General features: G+C 39.7%; 1 protein-coding gene across 1 annotated transcript in view; it reads left to right on the top strand.

Annotated features, from left to right (window-relative positions):
• The window catches only part of CCDC73 (coiled-coil domain containing 73), a 112,091-nt gene that overhangs the window by 80,260 nt on the left and 18,407 nt on the right, over positions 1-13,424 (top strand). The window contains exon 12 of the mRNA XM_007530105.3: positions 9,810-9,920. Within this exon, the coding sequence (XP_007530167.1) occupies positions 9,810-9,920 (111 nt within the window). The remainder of the gene's footprint in view (positions 1-9,809; positions 9,921-13,424) is intronic.

Consider the following 13,424-nt stretch of genomic DNA (forward strand, 5'->3'; position numbering starts at 1 on the left):
TCTGAGCATTAAGTAGTGTCCATTCCTATCTTTTTTAATCTTATCTATTTTAAAGTCTATCATGTCAGATATGAGAATAGCTGCTCCTGCCCTTTTTTGTGGGCCATTGGCTTGAATGATAGTTTTCCATCCTTTCACTTTAAGTCTCTGTTTGTCTTGTTGCGTTAGGTGAGTTTCCTGTAGACAACATATTGTTGGGTTGTGTTTTCTGATCCATCTTCCTACTCTGTGTCTTTTAATAGGTGAATTCAGGCCATTCACATTTATTGATATCAAAGATTGAAGATATTTTAACGCCATTCTTGTAGAGTTTTAGAGTGTTTTGATATATGTTCTATTTGTGGTGGTCTGGTTGTTTATAGGAAACCTTTCAGAACTTCTTTCAAGGCAGGCTTGGTGATGGTTGCTTCCTTCAACTGTTGCTTGTCTGAGAAGGTTTTGATGCTTCCATCTAGTCTGAATGACAATCTAGCAGGATATAGTATTCTTGGCTGAAAGCCTTTCTCATTGAGCACTCGATAGATATCTTGCCATTCTCTTCTGGCCTGTAGTGTTTGTATGGAGAAGTCTGCTGCTAATCTTATGGGTTTTCCTTTGTAGGTGACTCTTTGTTTTTCTCTTGCAGCCTTGAGGATCCTTTCTTTATCCTTATTCCTTTCCAATCTAAGTATGACATGTCTTGGTGTCTTTAGGTCTGGGTTAATTCTGTTTGGGACCCTCTGGGCTTCTTGAATCTTTATGTCTTTGGTGTTGTCTAGACTAGAGAAATTTTCAGCTATTATGGCCTGGAGAATGCTTTCTTCCTCCCCTTCTCTTCCTCTGGTAAGCCAATAATGCATATATTGTTTCTTTTGAAGTCATCCCATAGGACTCTGTTGTTGTTTTCAGCATCTCTTAATTTCTTTTTGAGATCTCTTACTTCTTTTTTAGTTGTCTCTAATTCATCCTTAATCTTGCTAATTCTGTCTTCAGCCTCATTGATTCTATTCTCTCTGCCCTCTACTGCTTTCTGGAGTTCATCTATTTTGTTGCCCTGCTGTGATACTGTTTTAGCTTGTTCAGCTAGTTGCCTTCTTAGCTCAGCAATTTCAGCTTTCAGCTCTCTAATAACCATGAGATTATTAGAATTTTCTTCCATATTCTCATTTGTTGTTCCTGCAGTTCTGATTACAATTTTTTCAAATTCTTTACTCACTCCTGTTATTATTTCCTTAGCTAATGTTTGGATGTTGAACTCGTTGTTTTGTGCTTCGCCCTCTGGAGGACTTTTAGCTGGACTCTTGTTCTGGTTCGAGTCTCCATTATTTTTTCTTGTTGTTTTAACCATTTTATATAAGTTAACAGTTTTTTCAATCCCTGAGTTGGAGTTCAGTGGTGTAAAAGCCTTTTTTTTTTTCCCCTGTAGGCTATGGTAGCCTGAGGGCTTTTAAACTATCAATAGGCTTCTTGGCTTAATCAATGACTCCTGACCAAGAGATAAAGCAGGGTGTGGCAGAGATAATACAGTGGTTATGCAAAGAGACTTTCACAGCCCTTCAGCTATGCCACCGAGGTATAGGTCTTCTCCTGAGTTTCCCGGTTAGATCTCTGTGCCCTGGTGTCCCTCCCTGTTGCTGCTCCAGATTCTGAGGGTAGTAGCAATGGAGACTCAGAGTTGTACTTGGTGAGTCTCTGGGGAGTCCTTTCCTCCCTTCAGCTGTCCCCTTGTTGGTGGAGCAGACTGGAGGTGGTGTCTCCACTGACAAACTGTCGAACTGTTAGCAGTCACTTAATCTCTTCTTAGGCCCCTCTCTCCTCTCTGTCACCAGCCACGCGTGTTTGTACTCACGGGTGATTTACTGGGTTTCTGTGGTCATTCTAGTCCTGTCTTGTTTCGGTCCGGGTGGTCTCCTTTGGTATTCCTAGTTGATCCGGGAGAGGAGAGGAGAGGAGAGAAAGCGATCTGCTGCTCGTAGCTCCGCCTCCGGAAGTCGAATCTCCAGATTTCTTTACTTTAGTGCAATACACTAAACTCAGTCCAAGTTCTGCTTTATGTTTTCCCTTCTGTTCTTGTTGGTCATTACGCCAGGTCCCCTGCATTGCTTGATGCTGTGGTCTATTTACATAATCACTGTTTTGCCTGAGACCCTCCCTGTCTGCAGGGTATTGGTTTAATACCATTGGTTAGAACCTTCGCAACAGCTGCTATGGAAGCTTTCTATGTTCACACTCTTTTTTTGCTCCACCCCCTCTCCTAGCCATTTCCTTTTCCCACTTGCCACTTACGGTTAAAGAGATATTAAAAAGGCATTGTATCTTATCAATAGAGAGAATTGCATTGCGTTCCCTCTCAGCCAAGAGTTCCTGGTTTCTCTCCCGCGTCACTGAGTAAGCAGCAGCCCAGGTTGGCTCCAGTCGAGTTCTGTCCCCTGCAACACAACCCGACATGTTCTTATCTTTCAACTTCTGTCTATGAGTGCATCACCCCAGATCCATCCTTCTTTTTCTGGAGTATCTCACTTAACATGATTCCTTCAAAATCCATCTAAGATGAGGTGAAAAAGGTGAATATAGCTGAGTAGTATTCCACTGTGTATATACACCACAACTTTCTCAGTCACTCATCTGATGTCGGACATCTCAGTTGCTTCCAGGTTTTGGCTATGACAAATTGTGCTGCTATGAACATACGTATACACAGATCTATTTGGATGGGTATGTTTGTTTCCTTAGGATATATCCCCAGGAAAGGAATTCCAGGGTCATAAGGTAGGTCCACTTCTAGCCTTGTGAGAGTTCTCCAGACTGCTCTCCACAGGGGAAGACCAATTGACATTACCACCAGCAGTGCAGGAGGGTTTCTTTACCCCCACAACCTCTCCAGCATTTGTTGTTGTCATTGTTTCTGAAGTGGTATCTCATTGTTGTCTTTATTTGTGTTCCTCTGACAATCAATGTCTTAGAGCATTTTTTTATGTTTGTTGGCCTTTTGGATATCTTCTTTGGTGAATATTCTTTTTTTTTTTTATAATTTATTTCTTTATTGGGGAATTAATGTTTTACATTCAACAGTAAATACAATAGTTTGTACATGCATAACATTCCCCAGATTCCCATTTAACAGTACAACGCCCACTATGTCATTCATCATCTTTCATGGACCTGTATTCTCCCCACCCACCCCAGAGTCTTTTAGTTGGTGCAATACGCCAATTCCATTTCAGGTTCTACTTGTGTTTTCTTTTCTGATCTTGTTTTTCAACTTCTGCCTGAGAGTGAGATCATCCCATATTCATCCTTCTGTTTCTGACTTATTTCACTCAACATGATTTTTTCAAGGTCCATCCAAGATCGGCTGAAAACGGTGAAGTCACCATTTTTTACAGCTGAGTAGTATTCCATTGTGTATATATACCACAACTTGCTCAGCCACTCATCTGTTGTTGGACACCTGGGTTGCTTCCAGGTTTTGGCTATTACAAATTGTGCTGCCAAGAACATATGTGTACACAGATCTTTTTGGATGGATGTGTTGAGTTCCTTAGGATATATCCCCAGGAGAGGAATTGCAGGGTCATAGGGTAGGTCCATTTCTAGCCTTCTGAGAGTTCTCCAGACTGTTCTCAACAGAGGTTGGACCAATTGACATTCCCACCAGCAGTGTAGGAGAGTTCCTTTGACCCCACACCCTCTCCAGCATTTGCTGCTGTTACCTTTTCTGATGTGTGACATTCTTACAGGAGTGAAGTGGTATCTTATTGTTGCCTGGAGATGCCTATAAAATTTAAATGGAAAATAATTCTGCCAATATTTACCTCTAAGTATTTGATAGTTTCTGGTCTACCATCCAAGTCCTTGATCCATTTGGAGTTTACTTTTGTGTGTGGTAAAATGTAGTGGTTCAGTTTCATTCTTCTGTATGTTTCAACACAATTTTCCCAACACCATTGTTGAAGAGACTTTCCATTTTCCATTTAATAGTTTAGGTTCCCATTGTCAAAAATTAGATGTCTGGGAGTCAGGCGATAGCGCAGCAGGTTAAGCGCACGTGGTGCAAGGACCGGCTTAAGGATCCCAGTTCAAGCCCTCAGTTTGAGCTACTGGCTCCCCACCTGCAGGGGAGTTGCTTCACAGGCAGTGAAGCAGGTCTGCAGGTGTCTCTCTTTCTCTTCCTCTTTCTGTCTTCCCCTCCTCTCTCCATTTCTCTCTGTCCTAACAATGACAACATCAACAACAACAATAATAAAAAAACAACAAGGGCAACAAAAAGGGAAAATAAATATTAATTTTTTTAAATTAGATGTCTATAGGTATGTGAATATTTATCATTTTTAATTTGATGGAGAGAAATATATAGAGAAGGGGGTGATAAAGAAAGAGAGATTCCTACAGGACTGCTTCATCACTTGTGAAGCTTTCCCCTCTACAGGTGGAGACTAGGCACTTTAAACTAGGTCCTTGCACATGGTAACATGTGTGTTCAACCAGTTGCACCACTGCCTGGCCCCATTTTGAATTTGACAGTGGTCTCCTTTATCAGCTGTATATCAATGTCTAAGCAACTGAGTGGTTTTTTAAACATTTAAATTATTAGTTAAATGTTCAATTCTATTAACTGCATTTTATGATAAATTGAATTAATTTTTTCTTTGTTTTTGAGTTGTGGTCAAAATTTTATTTTTATTTTATATATTTATTAATGAGAAAAATAAGAGAGAGAGAGAGAAAGAACCAGACATTAGTCTGGTACATGTGCTGTCAAGGATTAAACTTGGGACCTCATGCTTGAGAGTTCAGTGCTTTATCTACTGTGCCACCTCCCAGATGACTGTTGTCAAAATTTTAAACTGAAAGTAAAAAAATAATTGTTTTCACATTATAAGCCAGTTATCAGAGAGTTCCCAGGAATTAGGGGCAGATCTCTCTCTCTCTTTTCTTCCAGTTAGAAGCAAGCATCTCCTCTCCCCCACCTTCTCAGTCATCCCTACATATAGAAGCATAACTGGAACTATTTCTCTACATTGAATCTTCTCCTAAGAAGCATATGATTTATACAGATATTTTTTGAGTAATGTAAATCAAGATTGTCTCATGAATTTAATAGATTTGAAACAGATTGTTTAGCCCATTCAACCAACTTCTTTCCTAATGAAATAGATGTCTACAAAGTGTCGGCAATGTAGCTCAAGACCTTATAATTAGTGGCAATACTAGGATTAAATCTTCATTCTGATTCTATTCCAGCACTATTTCTACAATAGTAAAAAATTTATATTCATTAATGAGAGTGAGGAAGGTGAAGAGGAGAAGACATGAGGGAGAGAGGGACAGAAAGAAGATGAGAAGGAACCACAGCATCAATCTGGCATGTGCAGTATCAAAGATCAAACTCAGGACCTCATGTTTGAGAGTCCTGGGCTGCCACTGTGTGTGTTTTAAATACTTATTCATTTATGGAGGCAGGGTAGAGGGGGGGCAGTGGGTAGGGAGGGAAGGAGAGAGAGAGAGAAGAGAGAGAAAAGGGGAGAGAGAGAGAGAGGGAGAGAAACACCAGAGTATCACTTTGACCTATGTGATGCTGTGTATTAGACTCAGAACCTTGGGTTTGAGAATTCTTTGCTTTATTAAATGTGCCAACTCCTGAGCTTCATATTACATTGTTCAAGTTAGATCAGTGAGACCTGCCACTTAACATTAGGTAAGTTTTATAAAGACTACAACTTTTAAATTATCCTTCATGAGGAGCCAGGTGGTAGTGCACTTGGTTAAACACACATTACAATGTGCAAGGACCCAGGTTCAAGCTCCCCAGTCTCCATCTGTAGGGGGAAAGCTTTGCAAGTGGTGAAGCAGTGCTTTATGTGTCTCTTTGTCTCTCCCCCTCTCTATTTCCCTATTCCCTCTTGATTTCTGGCTGTCTATCCAATAAATTAATAAAGATAATAATAAAAAATTTAAGTTATCCTTCATGAGTGCTAAGTCCACTGTGTGTGTATTGTTGAATTGTATAGACATATATACCCTTGAGTTAAAGACTAAATATGGTTTCAGGACCTATCACTACCAGTACCTTAGGTAACCCAAATACCTTTCTCTAGCATCTTACCTGAGTCTTGATAGTACATAGAGAAATTAAATTTAATGTATTAAAATTTACTGAAAAAATGGTATAGAATTATCAGTATTTTGTAAGGACATTAAAAATAAGCAATACCACCTATAATCACTTTCATTTTATGAAAGAGAACGTTTTTAACACCAAGAACATCCTAAGGATACAATATCAGGATAATGGACAGTCTATTATAAGAAAAGACATTTGATGACCTATGATGACATTTTTCTGTCCATGGAATTGTGAAATTTTGTCATGGATCAGTACTTGTTTACAGATTGGTGTCAGAGAATCTCTGGTATATATAACAAAATGCTAACATTGAACTGTTGCTGGGGATTATGCTGCAAGTGTTTTCGCAAAAAGCATTTTAGTTCTACCTGTACACAATGTCCCACTGTTTTTTTAGTGGTCTGCAATCACGTCCCCATCTGTCTTACTTACAGTGCATATTTAGTGCAGAAATGTAAATTCTCCTGATAGAGAATAATTTCTACTGTGACCTAATTATAGTTCCGTCCAGATTTAAGTATAGTTATGCTGCTGTAGTCATATAATTTTTTAAATATTTATTTATTTATTAATGAGAAAGATAGGAGGAGAGAAAGAACCAGACACCTTCCTGGTACATGTCTTGCCTGGGATTGAACTCAGGACCTCATGCTTAAAAGTCCAATGCTTTATCCACTGTGTCACCTTCCAGAGCACTCTACTCATATTATTAACAGAAATTATTAAGTGCTTCTATAGTTACAGTACTATTAACTAATCTAATTGCTTAGTTTGAGGTATATCATTGTACTAACAGCACTGGTGTGTGTGTGTGTGTGTGTGTGTGTGTGTGTCCATCTATCCTATGGTGCAGTGGCTAAATGGATAAAACATTGGACTCTGAAGCACAAGATCCCAGGATTTATCCTTGGTATCACATTTACCAGAGTGATGATCTGATTCTCTCCTTTTTTTGTGTGTGTGCCTTCTTCCATTTCATAAATAAATCTTTAAAGGTGAAAATAAAACATTGACAGATGGCTTTATTTTGGCTTTCTACAATGTGCAATTTTTAGAGCTGATTTTCAGGGGGCTGGGTGGTGGCACACCGGTTAAATGCACATTGTACTAAGTGAAAAGATCTACAAAAGGACCAGAGTTCGAGCTCCCTGCTCCCCACCTGCAGCAGTGACACTTCACAAGTGGCGAAGCAAGTCTGCCAATATCTGTCTTTCTCTCTCCCTCTCTCTGTATCCATCCCCTCTCAATTCTCTTTGTCCTATCAAATACAATGGAAAAAATAAAAAGGAGAGAGAGAGAGCAGTGGATTCATAGTGCTGGCACCAAGCCCCAGCAATAACCTTGGGCAAAAAAAAAAAAAAAGTAGGCCATTATGTACTGGTAGAAAAAGAAATAGAACTGATTTTCATATTTGTTTATCCAGATGCAACCAATACAATTTTTTTTCCCCCACAAGGGTTATTATCACTGGGCATGGCACTTACACTATGAATCCACTGTTCCTGGCACCCATTTTTTCATTTTTGTCTTTCTATTTTATTTGCTAAGACAGAGAAATTAAGATTGGAGATAGGAAGGGAAAGAGAAAGACCAAGGCTGGGGACCAGCGACGGCATGCTCAATTAAGCACACAAAGTACTAAGCAGAAAGACCCACAAAAGGATCTGGGTTTGAGTCCTCAGCTCCTCACATGCAGGGATGCTTCACAAGCAGTGAAGCAGATCTGCAGGTGTCTTTTTCTTATTTATTTATTTATTTGGACTACTTATTTATTAGGTAGGGACAGAGAAAAATTGAGAAGGGAAGGGGAAATAGAGAGGAAGAGACGGGGCTGGCCATTAGTGCACTGTGTTAAGCACACATAGTATGAAGCACAAGGAACCTACAGTCCTGTTTCACCACTCATGAGGCTTTCCCCCTGCAGGTGGGTACCAGGGGCTTGAACCCACTCCTTGCATACTGTAATGTACGCTCTTAACCAGGTGCACTACCATCTGGTTCTTCTATCTTTCTCTCTGTCTCCCCCTTCCCTCTCAAATTATATCTGTCTTATCCAATAAAATGGCCACGAGGAACAGTGGATGCGTAGTGCTGGCACCAAGCCCCAGTAGTAATCCTGGAGGGATGTGGGAGAAAGAGAGAGAGATGCTTCAATGCTAGTGAAGTGTCTAGCCTACATACAGATGGGGTTCTGGGACTCAAACCCCAGTCCTTGCACTTGGCAATGTGTGCACTCAACCAGGAGCTCCACTGCCCAGCCCATAACTTAATTATCTTATGTGAGAAAGCATAAACCTAAACCAAAGGGGCTGGGAAGATAACAAAATGATTATTCAAAAAAAAAACTTGAGTGCTTAATGCTCCATGGTTCCAGGTACAGTCCCCAGCTCTACTACCTAAACCTAAATCAAAGATTACAGACATAGTCAGGAATTAGAAGCATCAAACCCCTATAAAAGTAGGGTACATAACTGATGCCCCAAATTAGAAGGTCTGTACAATCAACTATTGGACCTTCACACATTCCCTTTCCTATTCCACACAGTCACTATTTGGCAGGAAATTGGAGCGTTTGAGAGATAGCTAAGACTGGGGAGATCTGGTAGAGTGCTGGAGACAACTTGCACCAGGGAAGAATGGTTGTTAGAGCTCTTGTCACTCTGTGAGCTGGTCACTAAACCAGTAGTAACTTTAAATGAACCATGGTCGGAATATTTTACTTGACTGACAGTGTCTCCACCTTCTGTAAATCAGGTAAAGCAAGGGCTCATAGAGTTTGTTAGTAAGTATGGTAGCATATTTTTAAGAGGTATGAAATTGTACTTCTAAAACATTTATAATGTTTATTTTAATATTTAAAGTTTTTATTGAGGAAAGGTTATTTTTACAAGACTATTGTCATAGGGGTAAAATAGCCTCATATTTCTCTGGTGCCATCTCCCTCCACCATAGGACATTTGGCCTTCAATCCCCCTTTAATCTCTCCTTCATTTCCCTTTTGAACTTTTGGATCTACTGAAATAGACCACAGAGAGAAGGAGAGGAAGAGGGAGAAGGAGAGAGAGAGAGAACTAGAGCATCACTCTGGCATATGCGATGTTGGAGATTGAACTCAAGACCTCATATTTGAAAGTTCAAAGCCTTGTCTATTGTACCACCTCCCAGGCCCACTTTTAAAATATTTTAAATGATTTCTTGAGACAAAAGGTAGTGCAGTGGTAATTGTTAATTTATGAAGTAGTAAGTTAGTAAATGTTGAAACTATTAAGAGGATATTTTTGTTAAAAATTAAAACTGTATGTGTTTTCTGTTTTCTAAACTAAAGTAGATACTAAAAATGTATTCTTGGCAGTTAATTTTTTTTTTTAGTTGGGTTATGTTGGATCATGCTACACTTTATATTTTTCTCTGCTGTACTTTATATTTTTTAGTACATTAAAACTTATGCAGTGAATCTGAATAATGGCAATGTTTTTATGCCCTTTTATAGCCATTTCTTTTTCATAACCTCCCCCTATTTCCTGTTAACTAAACTATAAGCACCTTTCTGTTAATTTATGAAAATTATTGTTGAGGTAGCACATTATCACTGATCTGTATGGCACTTTCAGCATGTTAGAAGCTAAGGTCCAGGCAACATAAAACACATCAAAATTCATTAATGTGGTATTGATTATTTTTTGGATAATTAATTTTATTGCAGACCCTTGAAAGAGATAATGAGCTACAAAGGGAGAAGGTAAAAGAAAACGAAGAAAAGTTCCTTAATCTTCAAAATGAGCAAGAAAAAGCACTAGAAACTTGGAAAAAGCATGTAGGTTTATTAATAGTAAATGTTAAAATATCTTAAATACTCTTAGACATTAAAAATCATGATTAAATTCTGAGAAAATATTGTAAAAAGTATACAGAAATAAAGCAACATTTTTTCTTGCCTATATATTTTCAAGAAGTGAACTATTTTTAAAGGTTAAAACTAATAGAATTTTCAAATGTATGAAAACACACACATATATATTTAAAATTTGATTGAGTTTTCATATGTAACAGAAAAATTCATTAGTTTTTCAAAAACCATTGCATACTATTTTTAAACAAATGACTGAAAGAATTTTATGGGTACTATTGTTAACAGGCCCATTTAGCTTTCTTCAGCAGTTTTGTTGAGGTGTGTTTAAGCTGTTGAGAATGTTCATAGTATAGTCAAGTTCTATAACACTAACATTTTATTATGGGTTAATGCTATAAACATGGCTATTTCTTTTAAGTTATAAAATAAAAAAGTTTACTTTTAAGTATATGATGATCCCCAAATTGATTTTTCTATTTTAATATATATGTTTTCAATGTCTTTCAATTATTTTACAAGAATTAATAGAATAAAAAGTCACTGTTTTTTTTTTTTTTTATTTCCACCAGTGTTATTGCTGGGACACAGTGCCAGCACTCCTGGCAGTCAGCTTTTTCCTTTTTTTTTCTTTCTATTTTACTTTAATATAAATTGTCATATATGTAGCTCTTGAATTTTAAATTCATCTATAGCTAATATGCTCTTTTAATTCATATTCTGGAGACATGAAGACTTCACTCATTACTTTGATAAGCTTCACTCAAATTTCAAAAAGTATTTTGAAGTATGGGACGGTGTCTTAGCAGTAGAGTGCGAGATTTGTTTAACGGGGATATTAGGTTAAACCCCCAGCCACCTTATATGCTAGATTGGTACTTTAAAAATTATCATTAATTATATCAACACTAAAAAAATTTTTTTTTAAACTAGAGTATGGTTCATTCAACTCTGGTTTATGGTGGTGTCAGGGATTGAACCTAGGGCTTCTGGTGCTTCAGACATGAATATCTGTTGTGCCATTGCTGTTACTATCTCCTTGGTTTCTTTCTTTTCCCTCCCTCCCTCCTTTTTCTTTTCTTTGCCTCCAGGCTTGGTGTGGCCCCCTCTCCCTGGTTTCTAAAAATGTTCAATGTATGTGTGTGGAGGGGCAGGTGGTGGCACACTGGGTTAAGCACACAGGATCCCAGTTCGATCTCTCAGATCCTCACCTGCAGGGGAGAGTGGTCTGTAGGTCTCTCTCTCTCTCTCTCGCTCTCTCTCTCTCTCTCTCTCTTTCTTTTTAATCTTTATTTGTTAGAGACAGCCAGAAAAAGAGAGGGAAGGGGGTGACAGGGAGAGAGACAGAGAGAAAACTGCAGCCCTGCTTCACCACTTGTGAAGCTTTCCCCCTACAGGTGGCGACCGGGGGCTCGAACCTGGGTCCTTGAGCACTGTAACGTGCACTCAACCAGGTGCACCACTACCCGGCCCCCCTCTCTCTATCTTCCCCTCCCCTTTTAATTTCTCTCTGTCCTATCCGATTAAAAAAAAAAAGGCCACCAGGAGTGGATTCATAGTGGGAGAAGCTTGGAACATTCCTACTCATGACCACAGAAGGTGAGCTCAGATCTACAGGGATGCAGAGGTCACATAGGCTTCTCAGCTGAATATGGGCTCCATATCACATCAAATCGATGAGGTTTACAGTCAACAATATTTATACACCTTCTCCGTATTTGGGACATACTTTCTTCCCAGATCCAACTTTCTGTTCCTTTTTCTAGCCATGATGTCATTTCCCCATACGATAACTTGGATCCACCTGTATATCAGATTTCAGGCTCAGGGAAAAACAAACAAACAAACAAAAAACTAGTATAGCCACAGGCCCTTTGGAATATAACTAGAATATGCCTACTAGCTATCTACAGAATGGAGGACCCCCCCCCCCCCAACTCTTCTTCTGCACTACTCTAGCCTTTAGGTTCATGATTAGTCAACAACTTGTTTGGCTTTATATGTTAACTCTTCTTTCAGCCACCAGGTTCCAGATACTAGCATGATGCCAACCAGACTTCCCTGGACAGACAGCCCCACCAATGTGTCCTGGAGCTCCGATTCCCCAGGACCCCGCCCCACTAGGGAAAGAGAAAGGCAGGCTGGGAGTATGGATCGACCTGTCAATGCCCATGTTCAGCAGGGAAGCAGTTACAGAAACCAGACTTTTCATCATCTGCATCCCACAATGACCTTGGGCCCATACTCCCAGAGGGATAAAGAATAGGAAAGCTATCAAGGGAGGGGATGGGATACGGAGTTCTGGTGGTGGGAATTATGTGGAGTTGTACTCCTCTTATCCTGTTTTTGTCAGTGTTTCCTTTTTATAAATATTTTTTAATTTTTTTTATTTAAGAAAGGATTAATTAACAAAACCATAGGGTAGGAGGGGTACAACTCCACACAATTCCCACCACCCAATCTCCATAACCCACCCCCTCCCATGATAGCTTTCCCATTCTCTAGCCCTCTGGGAGCATGGACCCAGGGTCATTGAGGGTTGCAGAAGGTAGAAGGTCTGGCTTCTGTAATTGCTTCCCCGCTGAACATGGGTGTTGACTGGTCGGTCCATGCTCCCAGTCTGCCTCTCTCTTTCCCTAGTAGGGTGTGTCTCTGGGGAAGCTGAGCTCCAGGACACATTGGTAGGGTCTTCAATCCAGGGAAGCCTGGCTAGCATCCTGATGGCATCTGGAACCTGGTGATTGAAAAGAGTTAACATACAAAGCCAAACAAATTGTTGAGCAATCATGGACCCAAAGCTTGGAATAGTGGAGAGGAAGTGTTAGGGAGGTACTCACTGCAAACTCTAGTGTACTTCTGCTTTCAGGTATATATTTTGCAGTAAGTAGTTTATGGATACGTGTAAACATAAGCTCTCTCTCACAGAAACTGGTGTATATCTAGGTTTTGGGACTTTGTTAGAAAGTGAACCACCTGGGAGTCGGGCTGTAGTGCAGCGGGTTAAGCGTAGGTTGCGCAAAGCACAAGGACTGGCATAAGGATCCCGGTTTGAACCCCGGCTCCCCACCTGCAGGGGAGTCACTTCACAGGCGGTGAAGCAGGTCTGCAGGTGTCTATCTTTCTCTCCTCCTCTCTGTCTTCCCCTCCTCTCTCCATTTCTCTCTGTCCTATCCAACAATGACAACAACAACAATAATAACTAGAACAATAAAACAACAAGGGCAAAAAAAGGGAATAAATAAATAAAATAAAATATTAAAAAAAAAAGAAAGTGAACCACCTGAGATGGAATTAGAGTGTACTATAAAAGGAAAGGTCTCACCCGAGTAATGAAGCTGAAGGGTTGTCATTCCACATGTGTAGTCTCTGGACACAGTCTGAGGTGAAGCATGTTGAGGTGGCAATCGTTGCGTTGGTTAGGTTGTGGTCGGCGGATGCAATATTATCTGATATGGATTGGGAGAGGCATAT

The sequence above is a fragment of the Erinaceus europaeus genome, chromosome 17 (assembly GCF_950295315.1).
Source record: "Erinaceus europaeus chromosome 17, mEriEur2.1, whole genome shotgun sequence".
NCBI classification, from domain to species: domain Eukaryota; kingdom Metazoa; phylum Chordata; class Mammalia; order Eulipotyphla; family Erinaceidae; genus Erinaceus; species Erinaceus europaeus.